At 41.8% G+C, this 19,768-nt stretch overlaps 1 protein-coding gene across 1 annotated transcript in view; it reads left to right on the forward strand.

The window, feature by feature from the left end:
- The first annotated feature begins 1,813 nt into the window (after positions 1–1,813).
- Positions 1,814–19,768, forward strand: part of ARHGAP10 (Rho GTPase activating protein 10) — a 256,918-nt gene continuing 238,963 nt past the window's right edge. The window contains exon 1 of the mRNA XM_070415283.1: positions 1,814–2,171. Coding sequence (XP_070271384.1) covers positions 2,018–2,171 — 154 coding nt within the window. The 5' untranslated portion in view covers positions 1,814–2,017. The remainder of the gene's footprint in view (positions 2,172–19,768) is intronic.

The following is a 19,768-nucleotide window of genomic DNA, read 5'->3' on the forward strand; positions in this document are numbered from 1 at the left end:
TTGAATGAACCAGAGTTTTTGTGGCTGGGAGCTGGAAAGTGGTAAGGAAGGAGAGACAGTTCTGAAGCAGCCCCTCTTTTTAAATTGAGATATATTTCACATACCAAAAAGATTGACCCAATTTAAAGTATAAAATTAATGGGTATATTTAGTATATTTACAAAGTTGTGCAACCATTACCAAAATCTAAGTTTAAATTATTTTCATCATCCCCAAAAGATACCCATTACTCTATCCGTATGCCACCCTCCAGCCCCTGGCAACCACTAATCTACTTTCTGTCTTTATAGATTTCCCTGTTCTGGACATTTTATATTGAATAATAGATGTGGTCTTTTGTGACTGGTTTCTTTCACTTAGCAACATGTTTTTAAGGTTCATAGTGTTGTAACATGCAGCTGTACTTCATCCCTTTTTATAGTGGATACATACATTTTGTTCATCTACTCATAAGCTAATGGATATTTGGGTTGATTCCACTTTTTGGCTATCATGAAGAATGCAACTATGAACAAGGATTTGTGTGGATGTATGTTTTCATGTCTCTTGGGTATCTCTACCTAGGGAGTGGAGTTGCTGGCTCATTTGTTAACCCTAAGGTTAACACTTTGAGGAAGTGTCAACAGCTTTTCCTTATGAGGAAAAGTTTAGGTTTTTGCCCAGAAGATTGAGTGCCTGTGTTTGGCTGTTTTGCAAGGCCCTCACTGTTTGTTTACATCCCTTCTATTCTTGAGTGTCCTTCCCCCCTTTATTTACCTCCTTTATTTTCTTCTCCTTAGCCTCCAGCCACACTGCTGATCTTAGTAGGGGACTGAAGTTTTCAACACCTAAAAGTTATTTGTAAAACATTTTGAGCTCTCTGGAGGATGGACATTAAAGTTATAATGTTTATCTGTTTATCTTTGGCTTAAGCACCATGATGTTTTGTAACAAAAGAGCTTATTGAGTAGGAGGCTTATTTAACTTGGCCCTGAGGGTCACACTCCTACAACATGTTGCCCCAACAGATTCTTACTTTCCCAGCTCCTAGACTGAACGTTTGGATCACTTTGAAGTTTCTTGTGGATATTAACACCATTAGTAAAACTATGTATGTAAACATATATTGTGAGCTTGTAAAATCATGTATGTAGAGTTCCTAGTGTGTGCCTGGCACATAATAATTGGGTAATAAATTGTCATTTTTAAAAGTTACTATACTGAACAATTGATTTGTTTTAGGTAAGGCTGTCAATGTCAAGCGGAGCTTTGACATGCATTTTATGTTAAGTGGAGGAGGAACGTGAAAAAGAAAAGAGAGCCCAGCGTTCATTTACAGGTGAGGCCCAGTCCAGGATAAATGAAATGAGTCAATCACTTCCCCTAGCATGCCAGACCTCTGAATTATGTCGTCCGGCTGTGGAGGATTAGAGACTGCTATTAGGATTCCCCTTCCTTGACCCGGTCCAGTTCCCTGCTTCGGGGAGCCTACAGTGAGTCACCCTGAAAAGGGGAGCAGAAGAAAAGGGGAGAGGCACGCGCCCCGGGGGTGGAGGAGAGCCGCGGGACAAACTGAGCAAGGGAGCCTCGGAAGGAAGAGGAGGGGCAACTGCGCGTGGGGAAGAGAAGGAAGAGGCGTCCGGGGAAAGGAAGGGAAGGGAGTGGAGGAGAGGAAGAAAGAAGGCGGGGGAAAAACAAGGGGGCGAGCGGGGCGGGCCGGGGAGGCGCCCGGGGCGGGGCAGCCTCTCGCCTCGGGGAGGGTGTTCGGCGCGGGGGCCGCGCGGGGCGGGGCCGCGGGCACTTGAGCTTCGGCGGGGCCGCTGGGAGTGGGGCGCCCAATCCTCCCTGCGTCCAGGCTTGGCTCCGAGGGACATGTCCGCGCCGTGCTCGCAACGCGCCCCAGGCTGCTAGCTTCTCCGGGACTTCCTGCCCGCGCGGCCCCGCACCTGGCCGCGGCCCCAGGCCGGGCTCGGGCCGTAGCGCGCCGCGGGCGGGCGGCTGGCTCGTTGGCCGGCGGTTCGCGCGGACCGCTGCAGTCATGGGGCTGCAGCCCTTGGAATTCAGCGACTGCTACCTCGACAGTCCGTGGTTCCGGGAGAGGATCCGCGCCCACGAAGTGGAGCTCGAGAGGACCAACAAGTTCATCAAAGAGCTCATCAAGGACGGGAAGAACCTCATCGCGGCGACCAAAAGTAAGCGGGGACCTGGGCGCGGGTGGGCTGCGGCGCGGCGGGGCCGGGAGGAGCCTCTCCCCGGGGGAGACGGCCAGTCCCCTGCCCGAGGCCAGTGACCGGAGGAACTGGAGGCTCAGTCGGACCGGGAGGGCCTGGGGTCTTTTCTCCCTGGCTCCCAGGCAGCTGGTCGCAAGTTCCCTTTCCCGCTCCTACCCCTCTTCGATAGCCAGGGCCAGAAGCCATGCGTGAGAGCCTCGTCCGGGAGCCCGCCTGCCCCAGACGGGCGTCCCTCGGTGTCTGCGTTCCCCGCAGGACTGCCCAAGAGAAATTGTCAATGCACCCTAAAGCTGCTCACAGTCTCCTACAAAACAGAAACCATCAGTTTTACTAATTTTGTCTTGTGATCTTTCAGAAGAACTTCCCTAAGCGTTCTTTGAAAACCTGGTGGGTGTTGAATTGCACCCTTCTTTTGTCAATTTCTGATCTTCCCGGACAGTCTTGGGTCCTTCCCTGGGCTAAACCAGAAAGTCCACCTGGCGTTGTGCTGCTATCCGCGCATTCCTTCCCCCCTGCGCTGAGGAGAGGGGGCACTGATGGGCTAGTAAGGGTGAGCAGCCAGCCAGCCTGCCCTCTGATCCCAGGGAGCGCTGCTTGCAAATAGGGAATTCCACCTCGGTCAAGCTGGATGCTTTCCTCCCTGGTTCCTCTCTATCTTTTAAATACATAGCTTGATTTCAGAGAGAGGGAGAGATAAAAACATCAATGATGAGAGAGAATCATTGATGGGCTGCCTCCTGCACGCCTCCTACTGGGAATCGGACCCACAACCACGGCATGTGCTCTGACTGGGAATCCAACCATGACCTTCTGGTTCATGGGTCCTCGTTCAACCACAGAACCACACTAGCGGGGCTTTTCTCTATCTTGGAAGACTTGAAGTGAAGTGGCCACAGAAGAAATTGTGTGTATGTGTATTTATATCTGTCTGAGTATCTGAGAAGAGGCTTCCTAGGAGGAAGGTGGGCCGAAATTCGTGCTGGAACACTGAATTGGTGATGCTGCTGTTAATGGGGAGGCATTAACTACAGTGAGAAGCTGGGCAGACTGATGACACCTGTAACTCATAGCCTGTTCTGAGGATGTCTCTAGTGCTCCCTGTTCTGTCTTAAAAAGACCTGCTCGTACACAGACGGGTGGGGGCAGTTATCCAGTCTTGCAAATCTGTTCTAGGGTCTTTATCTCTTCCCTGGTTTCTCAATTCAGTGATTTCCAGCCTTGGCAGTTTGACCCTTGTATGTTTATAGCCATCACCTCTATGAAAAATACCCCTTGTCACTGTCTCCTCTCCTTCGCATTAAGGAAGATTAAACCCAGCACAGTGCCTGAACAGTAAAATATCCATTTAATGAATAATTTGGAATAAGGTTTAATGAGAAGAATTTAGTGAGCCATCCTTGTAATTTTGGAAGCTGCTTTGGATAATGTCCAAGTTCCCTTTTGGTTCTGTGACATCTTAGATGTTGCAAAATCAGGATTGGGAATCACTTTGTTTGGGAGATGTGACTAAGTGGGCTGATTTGGTTGATGGCTCTCCAGTATCCATGGCATTGGGTATGGGTGGGAAGTAGGGAGGGACTGAAAATATGTAGGAGTGAGGGTAGAAAGGCAGAGGCCAGGAGAAGGGCACACAGTGATCGTGAAGCCTGGTGTTAACCAGTGTCCCTGGCTGGGGGAGCGTACCTTCCCTTACTGGCTGTAGCAGCTCCCTCAGGAGCTCGGTAGCTGAGGAGAGAGGTTTTGGTGTACAGAGACAGATGGCAGAGCCAGTTTGGCCACTGGTAGAAAGCTATTTATGTGACTGCATATTAGCTCTTCTGCCAAGCAGGACACATGCCTGGTGTGTTCCAGCAGCAGCTAGTGCATCTGGGAAGTGGGGGGAGGGCAGCTGTCAGCCTTCCTCCCCAGAAGGTAGACTTTGGTGAATTTGTGAATTGGTATTATATTCCTTTTGATTCTTGTCCTTTACCATAGGAAACATAGTTTATAATCATGCTTAAGAGAGCAACCAGAAAGTATCCTTTTTCTTACCATGTTTAATTAAATTTTTTCCCAGAAGATGATAAGAACATAGCTTTCGCTTACAAGCTTTTGCCAAGTTAGGAAGACACTGCCTTTACCCAGCTTGCTCCTTCAACTTTACTTCTAGTTCCTATAGAACAGTGGTTCTCAACCTTGGCTGCACATTAGAATCACCTGGTAATCTTTTTAAAATCCTGGTTTCTGGGCCTCATCCTCCGGAAATTCTGTTTCTTTGTTACTAATGTTGTGGCCCCACCCCATAACAAAGAAACAATTTCTGGAGGATGAGGCCCAGAAATCAGGATTTTAAAAAGATTCCCAGGTGATTCTAATGTGCAGCCAAGGTTGAGAATCACTGCTATAGAAGATTAAGAGCACTGGACTTAAGTCAGGACATCTGAGTTAATTCGCCTTCACTGTTAGGGCCTGGCTACATGACAGTTGGGCAGGTCACTTTAATTCTTTGTTGTCCAATTTCTCTTGTCCTACTTCTAAGAGACATTAGTAAGGTTCTGCAGTGTTTGGAAATTGCTTGATTGGTTCATTTGAAATTGCAGCCTAGGTCAATCATTTGCCTAACTAGTTGGGCCTTTCCATAACATCTGAGAGTCAAGAAGTCCAGGAAGGACATGAGGCAGAGGGAAGAGCTACAGCAAGAATTAACAACTAACTAGGGCAGACTGCTTATATTTTAAGGTGTTTACATTGTTTTTGCAAACAGGGGTTATTTTGTGCATTTTTAGAATTGTGTGTTTAGTGATTTCTGTTTTTAATTGCCCTGTAAGTTGCCTCCTGCAGGCACTAAATACTTGTTAGGTTTATGTAACTGTGATGTCTTGATGCTTTGAATATTCCACAAATGTGTAAAGATATTGGAGGGGGTTCTGTGTGATGTGAAGGCTTACTGCTGAGTTCAGTTATGTAGCAATCAGAAAATACTTAGCACCTACAAATATTGGGGTTGAGATAAAAGAGAGGTAATTGAGTTCATTGTCCTTGAGTTGAATAAAGTTCAATCTAGGGGACATGTCCTCTCTGTATTGTGCTAAGTTCTTGAAGAAACAAAGGATAAGCAGACACACATGGTAAAAGTTAACAATTCATTGACAAGTCAGTATTCTGACTTTGCCAGGAACAAGGGTTGGTTGTAGGTTAGAGTAGAAAAGGTTTGCTGGGACTTTGGGAATTCATTGGTGTGTTAAGTAAGGAATAGCACTTTGTCAGATTGAAAACAGCCGAGAAGAAACCAGAATACCAACAGTGTCTGAGGACGATGAGGAGACCGGTTTGGCTGGAATAGAGATTTCATTTTGGGTAGTAGAATGGGATGAATGGAAAGGTCAGTTTCAGATTATGGAGGTCCATGAAAGCGAGGTTGGGAATGGGGACTTTATATCCTGTGGAGAATGGCTGGAAATTTTTCAGCAGAAGCTGGACATATTGGGAAAAAGATGGCTGAGAGATAGTATGTGACATCTGTGTGGGATGGAGATAGCAGTGAGGGTAGGAGGGAACTCCAGAGACAAGAGTCTAGGATCCTTGACTTATGTTGTAGAGTGGAGATCATTCACTCAATTCAGTGGAGTCTTTGTTTAAACGGTTTTTAGTACTTTATTTTTTCACCCTACTCCTTTCCTTTTTTTCCCCCTTTCCTTTTGTTCCTTTCCTTTTTTTCCTTTCCTTTTTTCCCCTTTCCTTTCCTGTCCTGTCCCGTCCTGTGTCCTCTTTCAATACAGTTTAAACTGTGTAGTTTAGAGACTTGTGATCTGTAGAAATGTGTGGCATATTTTCCAGAAACAGCCATAAGCCATATATGCTTTTTTCATAAATTTTATGTTAGGCATTCTTGAGAGGATATATTTTATGCTGGAGGGAAATATATATTTTTATTATTTTATTTTTTATTCTCACCTGATGATATATTTATTGATGTGTGTGTGTGTGTGTGTGTGTGAGTGAGAGAGAGAGAGAGAGAGAAAGAGAGAGAAAGAGAGAGAGAGAGAGTGAAGGAAAGAGAAAAAGAGAAAATCTATGGGAGATAGAAACATCAATGGATTGGTTGCCTCTCGTACTCGCTCTGACCAGGATTGGAACCCGCATCCTGAGTATGTGCCCTAACTGGAACTCTAACTGCAACCTCTTCAGTGCATGGGATGACTTTCCAAATAACTGAGCCTACTGGCCAGGGCCCAAAATACATATTTTTAAAACAGATAATTCTTACAGTTATTAAGCACTTACATGGGTATATAAAATGCTCTTTAGTAAACTTTAGATTGTCTAGCTGTGTGTGTGTGTGTGTGTGTGTGTGAGAGAGAGAGAGAGAGAGAGAGAGAGAGAGAGAGGAGGGGAGGGGAGGGAGAAAAGCTGGAGGGGCCCTCATATGTGAGTCTGCTCTTATCACAGATATGGGAAGAATGTTAGTGGCAGCCAGGACTAGAATTTAAGTCTTCCAAGTCTTGGTTTTTGTACTTCTTTTAGGCTTTGCTAGTTTAATGATTTTGACCCTGTTTTCCTCAGGACAACATAAAAATTTCCTTTTTCTGTTTTTCTGTTTATTGTTTCCGAGAAATGGTTCATGTGCTGATTCCTTTTGGAGAAATTTCTTAAGGTGCTGTTGCATCGAAGCATAGGGAAATTTGGAAGATTTAAAAGAATTTCACTTTCCTCATTTGTAAAATGGGACTGCTGCAGAAAGCCTTGAGGATTGACTAAAATGGTGTGAAAGTGCATTGAAAACACAGATGTTAAGTGGTTGTGTAGATTCTGTTGTTTGCCCAGCCAACATTTTTTCTCTCTCTGACAATCCAAATTTTGTGCAGGGGTCTATACCGTTCCCCAAATGACTCAGGGGAAAGTGATTAGGGCTAATTCTGATTAGTCTAACTCAGTGGTTCTCAATCATGGCTGACCTTTAGAATCACGTGGGAAGCTGTAAAAAAGACGTGCAGTCGAGGTTGAGAATCACTGAACTCTAACTCAGTTGTGGTAAACCTACTTTCTAGGCCAGTAACTGGTTTGAAGGTGAGGAAGTAGCTCAGTTGTGGCCAGTGAGACATGGTGGAAAGTCTGCTGGAGACTTCAGGAAAGATTTCCTTTTGTGTGAGGGGTCTCATAAAAAGGGCTCTTCGCTCTTCTGTGGTGTCTGGTTGTGTTGTCTAGAGCCTCTGCCACCATCCTGGAGCTGTGAGTGAAGCCAAAGCAAGGACTGTGGAGCAGAGAGGTAACTGAGTCTGATTTTTGATGCCACTGTGGGAGCCATGAATTGTCTGTGCTGGAAGCCCACCTATGGATATCTTGTTGAATGGCATAAGCCAGTTTCAGTAGGGTTTTCTGCTACTTAGCACCCTAATTTCTTTATTATTTAAATTCTTTATTGTTTAAAGTGTTACATATGTCTCCTTTTTTCCCCATTGACCTCTCCCCGGCCACTCCACCCCCCAGTACATGCCCTTGCCCCCCTACTGTCTGTGTCCATGGGTTATGCTTATATGCATGCATACAAGTCCTCTGGTTGATCTCTTACCCCCCACCCTCCCCTGCCTTCCCTCTGAGGTTTGACAGTCTGTTTGATGCTTCCATGACTCTGGATCTATTTTTGTTCATCAGTTAATGTTGTTCATTATATTCCACAAATGAGTGAGATCATGTGATATTTATATTTCCCCAACTGGCTTATTTTGCTTAGCATAATGTTCTTCAGGTCCATTCATGCTGTTGCAAATGATTAGAATTCCTTCTTTTTTTACAGCAGTGTACTATTCCGTTGTGTAGAGGTACCACAGGTTTTTAATCCATTTATCTGCTGATGGGCACTTAGGCTGTTTCCAAATCATAGCTATTGTAAATTGTTTAGCACCCTAATTTTGATGGAGTGGTATAATTGGAAATTTTGCACTGCTGCTCCTATTAAGTAGAATTTAGAGAGGTATAGAAATAAAATGCTATTTAAATATATAATTTTTCTCTAAATGGGAAAGGATATTCATATATATTCTTTGCCCCAAGAAATCACACGGACACTCCCCCTCCCCCGCCACCACCTTCCCTCCACACTTCAGGGCATCCGTCACCTGGAATAAGTCTGAGACTCTCCCTTGGGGTTTTACTACAGGGGGCCGGTCTTGTACATGAATGTAGACTTGCTGTAAAAATAATTGCTATCAAGCTGAGGCTGGGCGGTGGACCCAGGCAGGCTTTACTTGGTACACGCAGGTGGTCCCTGATTCCATTTAGAGTAGTTCTCATTTAGAGCCCTCCAGTAGCTGGGGCCGTGTTTATTTAGAATTTTTACTGGTCAGTTTACTGGTTAGCTGATGTTCTCTGGGTCTCTCTGATACATTGCCTTTTCCCTTTCTTCCCAACTGTTCAAGTTTCTTCCACCTCCTCCTTTTTGCTTAGTTTTCTTTTGCGAGGTATGTGAGAGAGACTAGAGAGCATCCTTGACTTTCAGAAGAGGAGGATATTTTTGTGCTTAATCTTTTTTCCCTTTTAAAAAAATAAGTATTTTTATTGATTTTTAGAGAGAGGGGAAGGGAGAGAGAGAGAGCGAGAAACACTGATGTGAGAGTGAAACATTGATTAGCTGCCTCCTGCATGCCACTACTGGGGATCGAGCCTGAAATCCCAGCATGAGCCATGGCTGGGAATTGAACCAGCAACCTTTCCATGCACAGGACAGTGACCAACCAATGGAGCCATTTTTAAAAAAATATATTTTTGTTTATTTCAGAGAGGAAGGGAGAGGGAGAGAGAGATAGAAACATCAATGATGAGAGAGAATCATTGATCATTTGCCTCCTGCATGCCCCCTACTGGGGATGGAGCCCACAATCCAGGCATGTGCCCTTGATTGGAATCAAACCCAGGACCCTTCACTTCGCAGGCTGACACTCTGTCCACTAAGCCAAATCAGGTAAGGCCAATGGAGCCATTTTTTAAAGAGAGAGGGGCGGGAGGGGAGAGGAGAGAAAAAAAACATTGATGTGAAAGAGACACATGGATTGGTTGCCTCCCACATGCTCCCTGACCAGGGCCAGGATGTAACCTGCAACCCAGGTACCTGCCCTTGACTGGCAATGGAACCCGAGACCCTTTTCCCCAAGGGCCAACACTCCAACCACTTAGCCATATACCGGCCAGGGCATGTTTAATCTTTAAAAAAGCTGATGAGACAGAATGATATAGAAGATTAAGATCATAGACTGAGGTATTAGTGTGTCTGGGTCCATAGCACAGCTCAACCACTCACTAACAATGGAACTGGGGTCAGGGTACTTAGCTTTTCAGTATCGATGTTGTCATATGTAAAACAGAGATTTTAATTCTTTCTACCATAGCGGGTTAAATGAGAATGTGTGTAAAGTGTTTAGAATAAGTACTCAAATGTTAACCATTGTGATGCTTTATCTAAATTGTTGTGTTTTAATATCAAGGCTCCTTTCTTGCTTGAGAAATCACTGCTGTGGCCCAGAGACTAGTCTTTAACCTTTTAGTGCTTATTTACCCTAAGAGTATATTTGTCTAAATCATCCTTACCAGTGACCAAGAAGATAGACAAACTTGTCAAACTATGGAAAGGCTTCCAAGGTTTGAATGTAGTTCAGGATGCTGGAAAATCTTGAAGGTTAAGTTGACAGACCAGAGCTAAGTGGCATTTTGGGAAAAATAGTTCCCAGAAATAATTTCTGGTTCACAAAGATTTGAAGATGAAATAGGTGTCACTAAGGCTGTTGTCAATCTAATGGGCTGCCTGCAGCAGAGCCTCACCCAGTTAGCAGCAGGAGCTTGGTCACCTCCTCTCTTCCAGGGGATGATGAGGAAGAGTGGAGATGACCAAGAGAGCTCTGCTCAAGGTCTTCAGATGACACCATCAATGACTGGAGCCTTCAGAGGCTTAACCATTACAGTGATACTTTTGGAGGATATTAACTTTAGTGTTTAACATGCAGGAAACCCGAACAAATTAATGGACAGTGCTTGTGCTTGCTATGGGAAATTCACAATGAGAAAAAGAAGCCACCCAGAGACATCGGTAAGAGGGGTGGTTATTCTGAAGAGCTATTAGGCAATCCTGTTCTCTACAAAAGAGTCATTAAAGTCCCCGGGACAAATTTCCTAATGGTTTGAATCTCTGACTCTAATAGCCTCATATCACCGTATGATTTTGTTGTTTTTTTTGTATTTTGGCATCAAAAGAGAGGCAAAAATAACGAAAAATAAAAATTATTGTGTAGTCTGCAAGTTGCTATAAATCATGCTTTAAGAGATTGCTGACTGCATGTGGCAGGATTAGGTAAACTGTTTACATTTGACCACAGTTAATAATACATGATGTCTTTCGTTGCTGTTTCAGTTTGATGTTAGAAACATTAACTTTGAAAAATTTGTTGGAGATTCTGTGTTGTCTAGAATTGCCTTTGACTTTATACATCTTGTTTAAAGAAAAGTTGGCTTTATCTCAGGATTTGTAGAAGAGTGTTTAGACATTTCTAGATTATAAATCTGATTAAGGGTGTCTTGGATGTTTTACTAGTTTCCTGTCAGTGAAATTCCATTCCAGAGACAAATAGGTGATTCCAAACTGCATCTGAAGAGGGTTTTATATTATTTAAGGTGTATTTAATTTAAATAATTGTAATAACAGTAGCTAACTTTTATTAAGCATTTACTATTTGCTTTACTTTGTGTTAAATTCAGGGCGGGCATTATATTATTTAGCATGAAGACTTAGTGAAGTATGTTATTATTTACCCCATTTTGGAGATTAAGATACAGAAATTAGAAATGTTAATAGCTTGTCCACATCACTGAATTTGTCAGTGGTGGAGCTGGAATGTGAACCCACATTTGTCTGACTCCAAAACCCTTAACCACAATTATAAGTTGTCTCCATAAAGGGGTGTAACTGCGGTCTTCTGTTAGGGGAAGTTATGATGATAAATCCTAGTTATCAGGAATGTGTGTACATTTCATGATCTAGTTAGGAGACTGGTCTTATAATAAGCTCAGCACAATGACCATGATTTAAAATATGAATTTTAAGGCACCCTGACATGATTATTGTAAATAAAACTGTTGGCTAACTTGTATAGTATAGACATCAGAGACTAGGTTGGTTTCTAACTGCTCACTTAAAAAAACAACAACAACAACAAAAAAACTTCCTTCCCCTCAGTCTCTCTCTTACATCCACCTCTGCCCTTCTTTAGACCCTCTTTTTCTCCTCAGTATGCATCTTACCCCTTAGTAAATTTTAATTTTGTTCCCATACTTTAGTATTAGGCTTTTTTCCTTTAAAAGTTTGTGAGATATTTTAGTAATATGAAAAGATATTAAGAAACTCATTATAAACATCTCTGTATTTGCCTCTCAATTTAAGAAATAAAAGCTTCTCCATTAACAACTACCTCAAATCTGGTGTTTACTGTTCTCAGGCATTTTAATTCATCTGAACACATTCCTAAAGAATAGTATGTGTTATGTTTTTAGACTCTATATAGTGGTTTCATGCTATGTGTTCTGCAACTTCTTTCCCCCCTCAATATCATAATTGTGTGATTTATCCATGTGGCTGCATGTGGCTCTGTTTAATTTAGGTAAAACTCTTTTTTTCCTACAAGTGGCATTTAAAAAGATTTTGTTGATTGATGTTCTGTAAATAACGTGAGTTCAGTGATGTACCTTATATTTCATGCGTTTTTTTTTTTTATTGTGAAACGATATATTTGGAGAATTTACTCAGTATGAAAGCCTTATTGTAATTAATTTTATAAAATTTCAAACACTAGCTTTGACAACAATCTGAATTTTGAAGACATTTAGGAAAATTTCTTCTTTATATTTTGAGTTATAAGCTTAGCATAGATCATCAGGGCAAGCGAGGGTAAATTTCAGGACTAAGAAATAACTGGTCTGACTCAAGAACAAAAAAAACCTTTAAAAAGCCTTTTTGCTTTATTGAAACTAGTCTTCCAATAATAGTAGGTAGAGAAAAAAAGATGTTTGTATTCATAAACAAACTGCGCATTAAGCACTGCCAGTCTAGTTAGGTCAGATGAACGTGATTTTTAGGCAGGGATTGGTCGGCATTTAGCGATAGGCCTCAAAGCAAACAGGAACCACAGCCTGCTTTACTTGATTATCCTAATATAGGAGCATAATTTATAGACTAGCCAAGGGGATGCTTTTATAATGAGAGGGCCTTGACATCCTCCTCTTTAAACAAACAGATAAACAAACACACTGAAAAAACTCCTGATGCTTTACATTCTTAGGGCAGACATCTTTCTAAGCTTCAAGGTCCACGGGAATGACATCTGCATTGCTACCACTGCTAGGCCTGCCTCCCAGGTTGAACTTGAATTTCCTCCCCATGTTTCCTGAGGAAGATGTTAATTCTGTGCCACTTAATATTTCAATGCTGAGTGTGATTTCTCCTTCCTTGTTGACTTGTTCACCCACGGGCACTGTCTGCCTTCCAGCACCATCCAGCCGTGAGTTATGGTGAGGCGTGTGGCTGAGGAAGTCAGTTTGGCCAGAGTACTGTCACCTCAGGTCTGAATACAGGATGCTTCATACTCTAAAAACACAAACAAAAACGGATGTCTTTATCTCTGACTATAAAGTTGGCTCTGCTACTTAATAGCAGTAGTAGACCTTGAGCAAGTTGCTTAAACCCTCAGTGCCTTTATTAGTAAAATGGAGATAGTAAGATACTGCATGGGGTGATGTTATTTATTCTTCATGTTACATATTCAAAGATCTTAGAACTATGCTTGGCCCATGGGAGGAACGGGAGGCGGAGGGGGAGGAGCTGCTTATTTCTTCTTCGTTTGAATGCTTTTCTGACTTCCTTTGTCGAACTGGAACGCAGTTATCGCTTTATTACTAGTGACAGTAGAAATAGTCTGTGAACACATTCTTTTTCTCTTTTGAGCTAACAATATTTTGAAGCACAGGGCTGAATATAGGCCTCTCATTTATTAAATAGGATAAAACATCTGTAATAGTGTGTTGTAGTCCAGCATATTACTGAAGATCTTTGCTTGATGGGGACAAAGCCAAAAAAAGTACAAGGGGGTGGAGTGTTACTGACATGCCATTACTTTTATTTGAGAATCTGGCAGATAGTACTTCTGCCATTCTGACACACAGTATTGTTTTTCTTTTGTGAAGTGCAGGTCAAAGGGAACACAGCAAAGATGTTAAAGACCACACCCTTTGAAGTCAAATGTACATACTATGTGACCTTGGGTAACCTACTTAATTTCTCTGTGCCTTGATTTCCTCTTCTGTAAAATGTGGGTACTAATTTTATTTCCCTAAATGTTGGCTAGCATTATATTGTTAATTATTTGGAGAGCACTTGGAAAATAGTGTGAACCCTATATGTGTTTGCGAAGTGTAGAAACAAAGTTAAAAATCTGTTCTGTCATCAGTATATGTCAGTAATGTCATCAGTAATGTAATTTATAACAGTGGGGGAGGTGTGTCATTCCCAGGTCATTGAATTCCACCTATTGTGGACTAGTTGCTAGAGGTTTAACAGTGCAATGAGATCCTGTGTCTTGGCAGAAGTTAGAATTTGAATTGGAGAGACAGAAGGTTAGTTAAACAAGTAAATGTTCACATTGTGGAGTTAAGAGTGGGATGTTGGCCATAGTTAACAGGACTCAGTACATTAGGGTTCAAAGAAGACTTCAAGGAAGTAGTAACTTCTAAGCTGAAACCAAAAGGAAGTCTTAGGAGCGTTTCATGCTGAGGGTACAGAAGAATTCTCCAAGCACAGTGAAATGGGGCCAGGAGGCCAGAGGGAGCATGAGCTGTGGCTGGAAGAACAGCTCAGGTGGGCTGGGGAGTGGGGCAGGGAGCCAGTGCAGAGCAGGAAGGACCCTGCTATAGGAGGGGTGGGGGCAGCACTGGGAAGGGCCTGGGGAAGCAGGTTAAAGACTTCAGACCTCATTCTGAGGACAGCAGGAAGTGATTGAAACATTTTGAGCAGGAGATTGGCATCATTTGAATGATATTTTAGAAAAGTTTCCTCAAGCTGCAGTTGTGAGAATGGATTTGAGGAAAGTAGGACTAGAGGTCAGTCACTTAGGCCAGACTTTGGTGGCAGGAGAGGCAGGTACTTGAGGAGTCAGGATTGAGGGGCTGCAGGCTCTGGCAGGTGGTTGGGTATGGGGGCCTAGATGATTCTTCAATCCCTGTCTCAGGCTGCTGAGTGTCGACTGAGGTAGTCCAGCCAGAAGAATAGGTTTTCTGGGAGAGAGGATACATTTTTGGTTTTGAATATGTTGAGAATGAGGTGCTTTTGAGATATCCAGTGGACATATTCAGTAGCATGTTTGTTTTTATGAGTGTGTCAGGAACAGGGAACAGAGCTGGAGAAATGAGAAGATTCCTGGGACACAGCATATAAGTAGGAACTGACACCATGTAACTGGATAGCAAACCTGCCCAGAGAGAGAATGTAGGAGAAGGCAGGGTGGCTCAGGGGAAGTCCTGAGGAACACCAGCTTTTAAGGAGGGTGTAGAAGAACTTGAGAAGGATGTTTGAGAGCAGTAGCCATTGACAGAGAGGTGGAATCCGGGGAGAGGGTTGCACAAGCCAAGGAGAAAGAATGTTTGAAAGTAGGAGGAAGCAGACAAGGTCATGCTACAGAGGTCAAGTACGATGAGTCCAGGTGACATTGCATTAGCAAGACAGTGTCCTTGGTAATAGCTGGGAGAGTAGTTTATGGGGCAGCAGGGAGGGGAACCCAGTGGCAGAGGGTTGAGAAGACAGTGCAAGGAAAAGACATGAGCCTCTGGTACAGCTAAATCTCCCAAGTCATTGGTTAATGGGTGAGATTTGAACGAGCAGAAGCAAGTATCCAATAGAGAGGAGAGTGACGACTTAGGGAATATTCCAGAGTAGAAAGTGGTTCTGAATAGAGAAGAAGATGCGATTCAGATCCCAGGGGATGGGGGAAAACCCCCTTCATCTATTTAAATAACAGAAGGGGTGGAAATGATGGGTGTATACCCAGAAAGATTTTCAGATTTGTTTCAGGACATTGAGCCAATGATTAACTGATGCTTTTTAGTGGCAAGATAGTTTTCAGAAATTAATTGTTTTAATTTCTCCCCCAACACATTCTTTATCTGGTTAGTGAATATGTGACTTGGAAGGGTTGTATCATAGTCAGTTTGAACTGCATGGGATGGAATATAGATGTTAAACTATTAATAAGAAGAAGTAATGAGAGAAGGAAAAAAATAGAGGAGTAAAAGGTCTGGATAAACAAACCCTCAAAGCACCAAGAAATACTTTTATTTCCGACTTTATTCTGCTGGCACTTAAAGTTGAGTACTTCATTCAAATATTCCTTATTCTTTGTTTTAAAAAATGTGTTAAACAAAAACATGTGGTTTTTTTTTTTTTCTTTTTCACTGAAAGACACTGCTGATTTTTGTGTCTTATCTCCGTGGAATAGTGCTGGTTCTCTTTGTATTCCATAGAGAAGAAATGCTTCTGGCAACATCTGGGAAGATTCTAGGACTTCAAAATTTCTGCCTTTTTGTCTGAGAGAAGAGGAGGGAATGGAACCTAGAAGAGTTAAAAATGCAATAATATTCTGTGATCTAGAAAGAGCTTTTCTTCCCCTTTTTAGCTAACTGAATAGGTTCTAACTAGTTTAAGAAGTGATTGCTAGAGGAAAGAAATTCTTAAGAAAGATGTAACTCTAGCCCTAACTGGTTTGGCTCAGTGGATAGAGCGTCGGCCTGTGGACTCAAGGGTCCCGGGTTCGATTGTGGTCAAGGGCATGTACCTTGCTTTCGGGCACATACCCAGTAGGGGGTGTGCAGGATGCGGCTGATCGATGTTTCTAGCTCTCTATCCCTCTGCCTTCCTCTCTGTAAAAAAATCAATCACATATATTAAAAAAGAAAGATGTAACTCTACAAGTGCAGTGGTATGTAGATGCCCCTTCTCTTCCCTTTCCATCTGGATGCACTGACTGCAGGCATGCAGTGTGCCTTCGTGGAGGTGCAATGTGTGGAGGCTTTCAGCTTCTTCAAAGGGAGGGATTCTGGGACTGCAGTGGAGGAGTTCATTGCTTTTGACCCTGGAGCTAGATTTGATGACCCATTTTTGTGAAAAGCACAGGACAGGGTTTAAAATTAACCTGAACACCTTTTTTTTTTCTTGGTCAAATTTTTGGCATAAAACATAACTATATATACTCATTCATTTCCTTCAGTTACAAGTGAGAGAAACCCAATGAAAACAAATTGAAGCAAGAAAGAGAATTTTTCGCTCCAATGAGTGAAATACAAGAGAAGGCCTTGCTTTACATGCAGCTGAACCCAAGGGTTCAGACAGTGTCAGTAGGTCTTTTTCGGCATTACCCTCCATTGGTTTGACCCTCAGAATAGCACTCTTCCCATGATGGCGATAGCTTAAGGTTTATTTCTTTTTTTGTTCTGAGGATTCTAGAGAAGAGCGACTCCTTTTTCTTAGAGCTGTTGTTCTCAAATAGATGATTTTGACACCTTGAAGACATTTTGGCTTGTCATAATTGGGAGGTGCTACTGGCATCTCGTGGGTAGAGGCCAACGGTGCTGCTAAACATCCTACAGTGCTCAGGACAGCCTCTCTACAACAAAGAATGATCCAGCTCAATGTGTTAATTGTGTTGAAGTTGAGAAACCCTGCTTTAGAGATATGGAGATCATATAGTCTAAATCAGGATACTTTTCAGAGTAAAATTATGCCAGGACAACAGGCATAAGCTGGGATTGTCCCAAGTAAACCTGGACATTTGGTTGCCCTCACTAAGTGCTCGATCAGTCCCGGGTCACTTGCCAGCCTAGACCACTGAGACATGGCAGATGGTGTACTTCAGCCAGCCTGGTGATGCACCAACCACTGGGGTGAAGAAGCAGGCAGCAGGTGGTGATCTGCTTCAACAGAATATCAAGGCTCATAACAAAGAGATGTGGAGAACATTAAAAAAAGATGATGTCCACTATGTTAGAGAAGATAGCAAGTGAAAATAAGTGTGCCTTCTATTTTTCCCCATTGCTTAGTTGATTAATTTTAACCAGAATAGAGAAGGGTGGGAGAGATGGGAGGGTGGAAATGAAGACTGTGGTCTGTGTGACTTGCCTGGATACAAGGTCAACGTTGTTGATAGGTATTGGCTAGTGTGTGCGCCTTATAGTATTTAACCTCTGAAGTATGGAGTGACCGTGACACTTTATTGATCATTGTGGAAAAAGCTTAGATTACAATAGTAAATACTTATAACATTTTACCTTGGTGTAGGCCAAGAAAATACCTAAGTAAATAAATAGAGATTTGCTGGCTTAGTTTAAATTCCTGACAACTAACAGTGCTCCTGTTTAGTTTTGGAGAAATAAAGTCTTGCTGAGAAAAACTGATCTTTGTGAAAGTAATTCATCCAACAGAGTAGATTGAGTGCTTTTACATTCTTTTTCCTTTAAAAAAATATGTTTTTATTGATTTTATAGAGAAAGGAAGGGAGAGGGAGAGAGATAGAAGCATGGAATAGAGAGAAATATCAATTGACTGCCTTCTGCACGCCCACTACTGAAGATCGAGCCTGAAACCTGGGCATGTCCCTGACCGGGCATCAAACCAAATGCCTTGTGGGCAGTGGTTCTCAACCTTCCTAATGCCGCGACCCTTTAATACAGTTCCTCATGTTGTGGTGACCCCCAATTTCATTGTTATAAATTGAACATAATTAAAGCATAGTGATTAATCGCAAAACAATATGTAATTATATATGTGTTTTCCCATGGTCTTAGGCGACCCCTGTGAAAGGGTCGTTCAACCCCCAAAGGGGTTGTGACCCACAGGTTGAGAACCGCTGCTCTTGGGGCATGGGTTGATGCTGAACCACTGAACCATTCTTTTTCCTTTAAAACAAAGAAATGTGTGTGTGTGAATGTGTGTGTGTGTGTGTGTGTGTGTGTTTTTCTTCTGATGATCATTGTTTACAATTTTTTTCTTTTTGGGATAACAGTGCTTTCTTTTTATAAGAATGAGTTTGAAGACTTACTTGAAAGCTTTATGTAAGATATGGAATCAATATATTGGCTTTCCCAATCTATACTTATTCTCTGTTAGAAAACTTTATAGGCTTGACTTTCTCGATGCACAGTTAACTATATAACTTGAATTGGAAAATAGAGTATTTGAAATTTTGTTATTTATTCTAAAATTGCATAGTGATAAACCTCAAGAAATGGCAGAATATTTACATGTGAGGAAAAATAGAGATAATCTATGGAAAAATTTATAGTTTTGCTAAAACAAAAGTAATTTGGAAAGTACTATTTTATACAAATGTGTTTATTGAGGTGGTTAAAGAAAATTGAACTTAGAGTAGTTTTATTCTTTCTAATTTTATATATTCCTGGTTTAATTTTAAAATCAATTGAGAAATCCTGTAAACATCCTGAAAAGTTGTCCAAAGAAGTTACATTCTTCTGAAATTGTGTGCTAGTCTCTGGAAATATTTTCCTAGTACATTTTATTGGGCATGCTGGATATTATCTTAAGTAAGGTTTTGAAAGTAGGTAAGTGACCTATTTGGAGTATTTTCATGGATTGTCTAGGGAATTGAGATGGTTAAATAATATTCACTGTGAATTCTGAAATCTTTTTGACTGCTATGTCTTCATTGATATTCTCTGAAGGCTTGCATGCCATGCAAAGCAACCTGTTGATGAACAGTCAGACACCCAGAAACAGGATATATCATGTAACCACAGTTAACAGTTTTTTTGTTTGCTGTGAGATGGTTCAGTGCCTTTTGGCAGTGACTACTAGAGTGTCTGCAGGTCTGATTTATCTTGACAATCACAGCACAAAAAGGTTTTAAAAAGTGCTTCTTTGTCCAGAGAACAAAGAGGCAAGTTTGTAAAGACCTTCAAATTTTGTGACTTTGAAGTTTTCAGTTTCCTAAAGCTTTATTTAAAGGTGAAAGTATAGTTTTCAGTGAATGGGCTTCCTCAGTTTAATGTATGACAGTGAGAACAGAATGGAGAGGCGTGGAGAGGGAGTTTGTTTCATGGTGGAAGCTAGTGCATCAATGTGCATTTGACCTTTGGAAGGTGTCGAAGGGTCACTGTTAGAATGAAGGGTGCAAGATTGTGGCATCTGTTTAATGAATGGATGCCCAAAAGAGTTTATATTAGAAAGAAAAGTTAGAATAGAATGGAATGGAATTAATAACACTAAGCTCTCTGGCTTTCATTAAATGTGTGTGTGGGACTAATCTAATGAAAGTTTAGATATAAGTAAACTCTGTTTATTATGCAAGAGGGCTCAGTGTTGAATCCTTTAAAGTGAATTGTCATCTCACAACTGTTTTTTGTGTGCATATTAATATCCATTTTTATTTGATAAATTTGTTTAAATGAAGGTGCATATAAAATATCTTCAATTTAAAAGAGCAATGAGTAGATTACTCTTATCTTAAATTAGAAATCTTAGATTTTATTTTTATTTTTTAAAA

Source organism: Myotis yumanensis, unplaced genomic scaffold (genome assembly GCF_028538775.1).
Source record: "Myotis yumanensis isolate MYYU_CA2020_CCGP unplaced genomic scaffold, mMyoYum1.0.hap1 SCAF_5, whole genome shotgun sequence".
NCBI classification, from domain to species: domain Eukaryota; kingdom Metazoa; phylum Chordata; class Mammalia; order Chiroptera; family Vespertilionidae; genus Myotis; species Myotis yumanensis.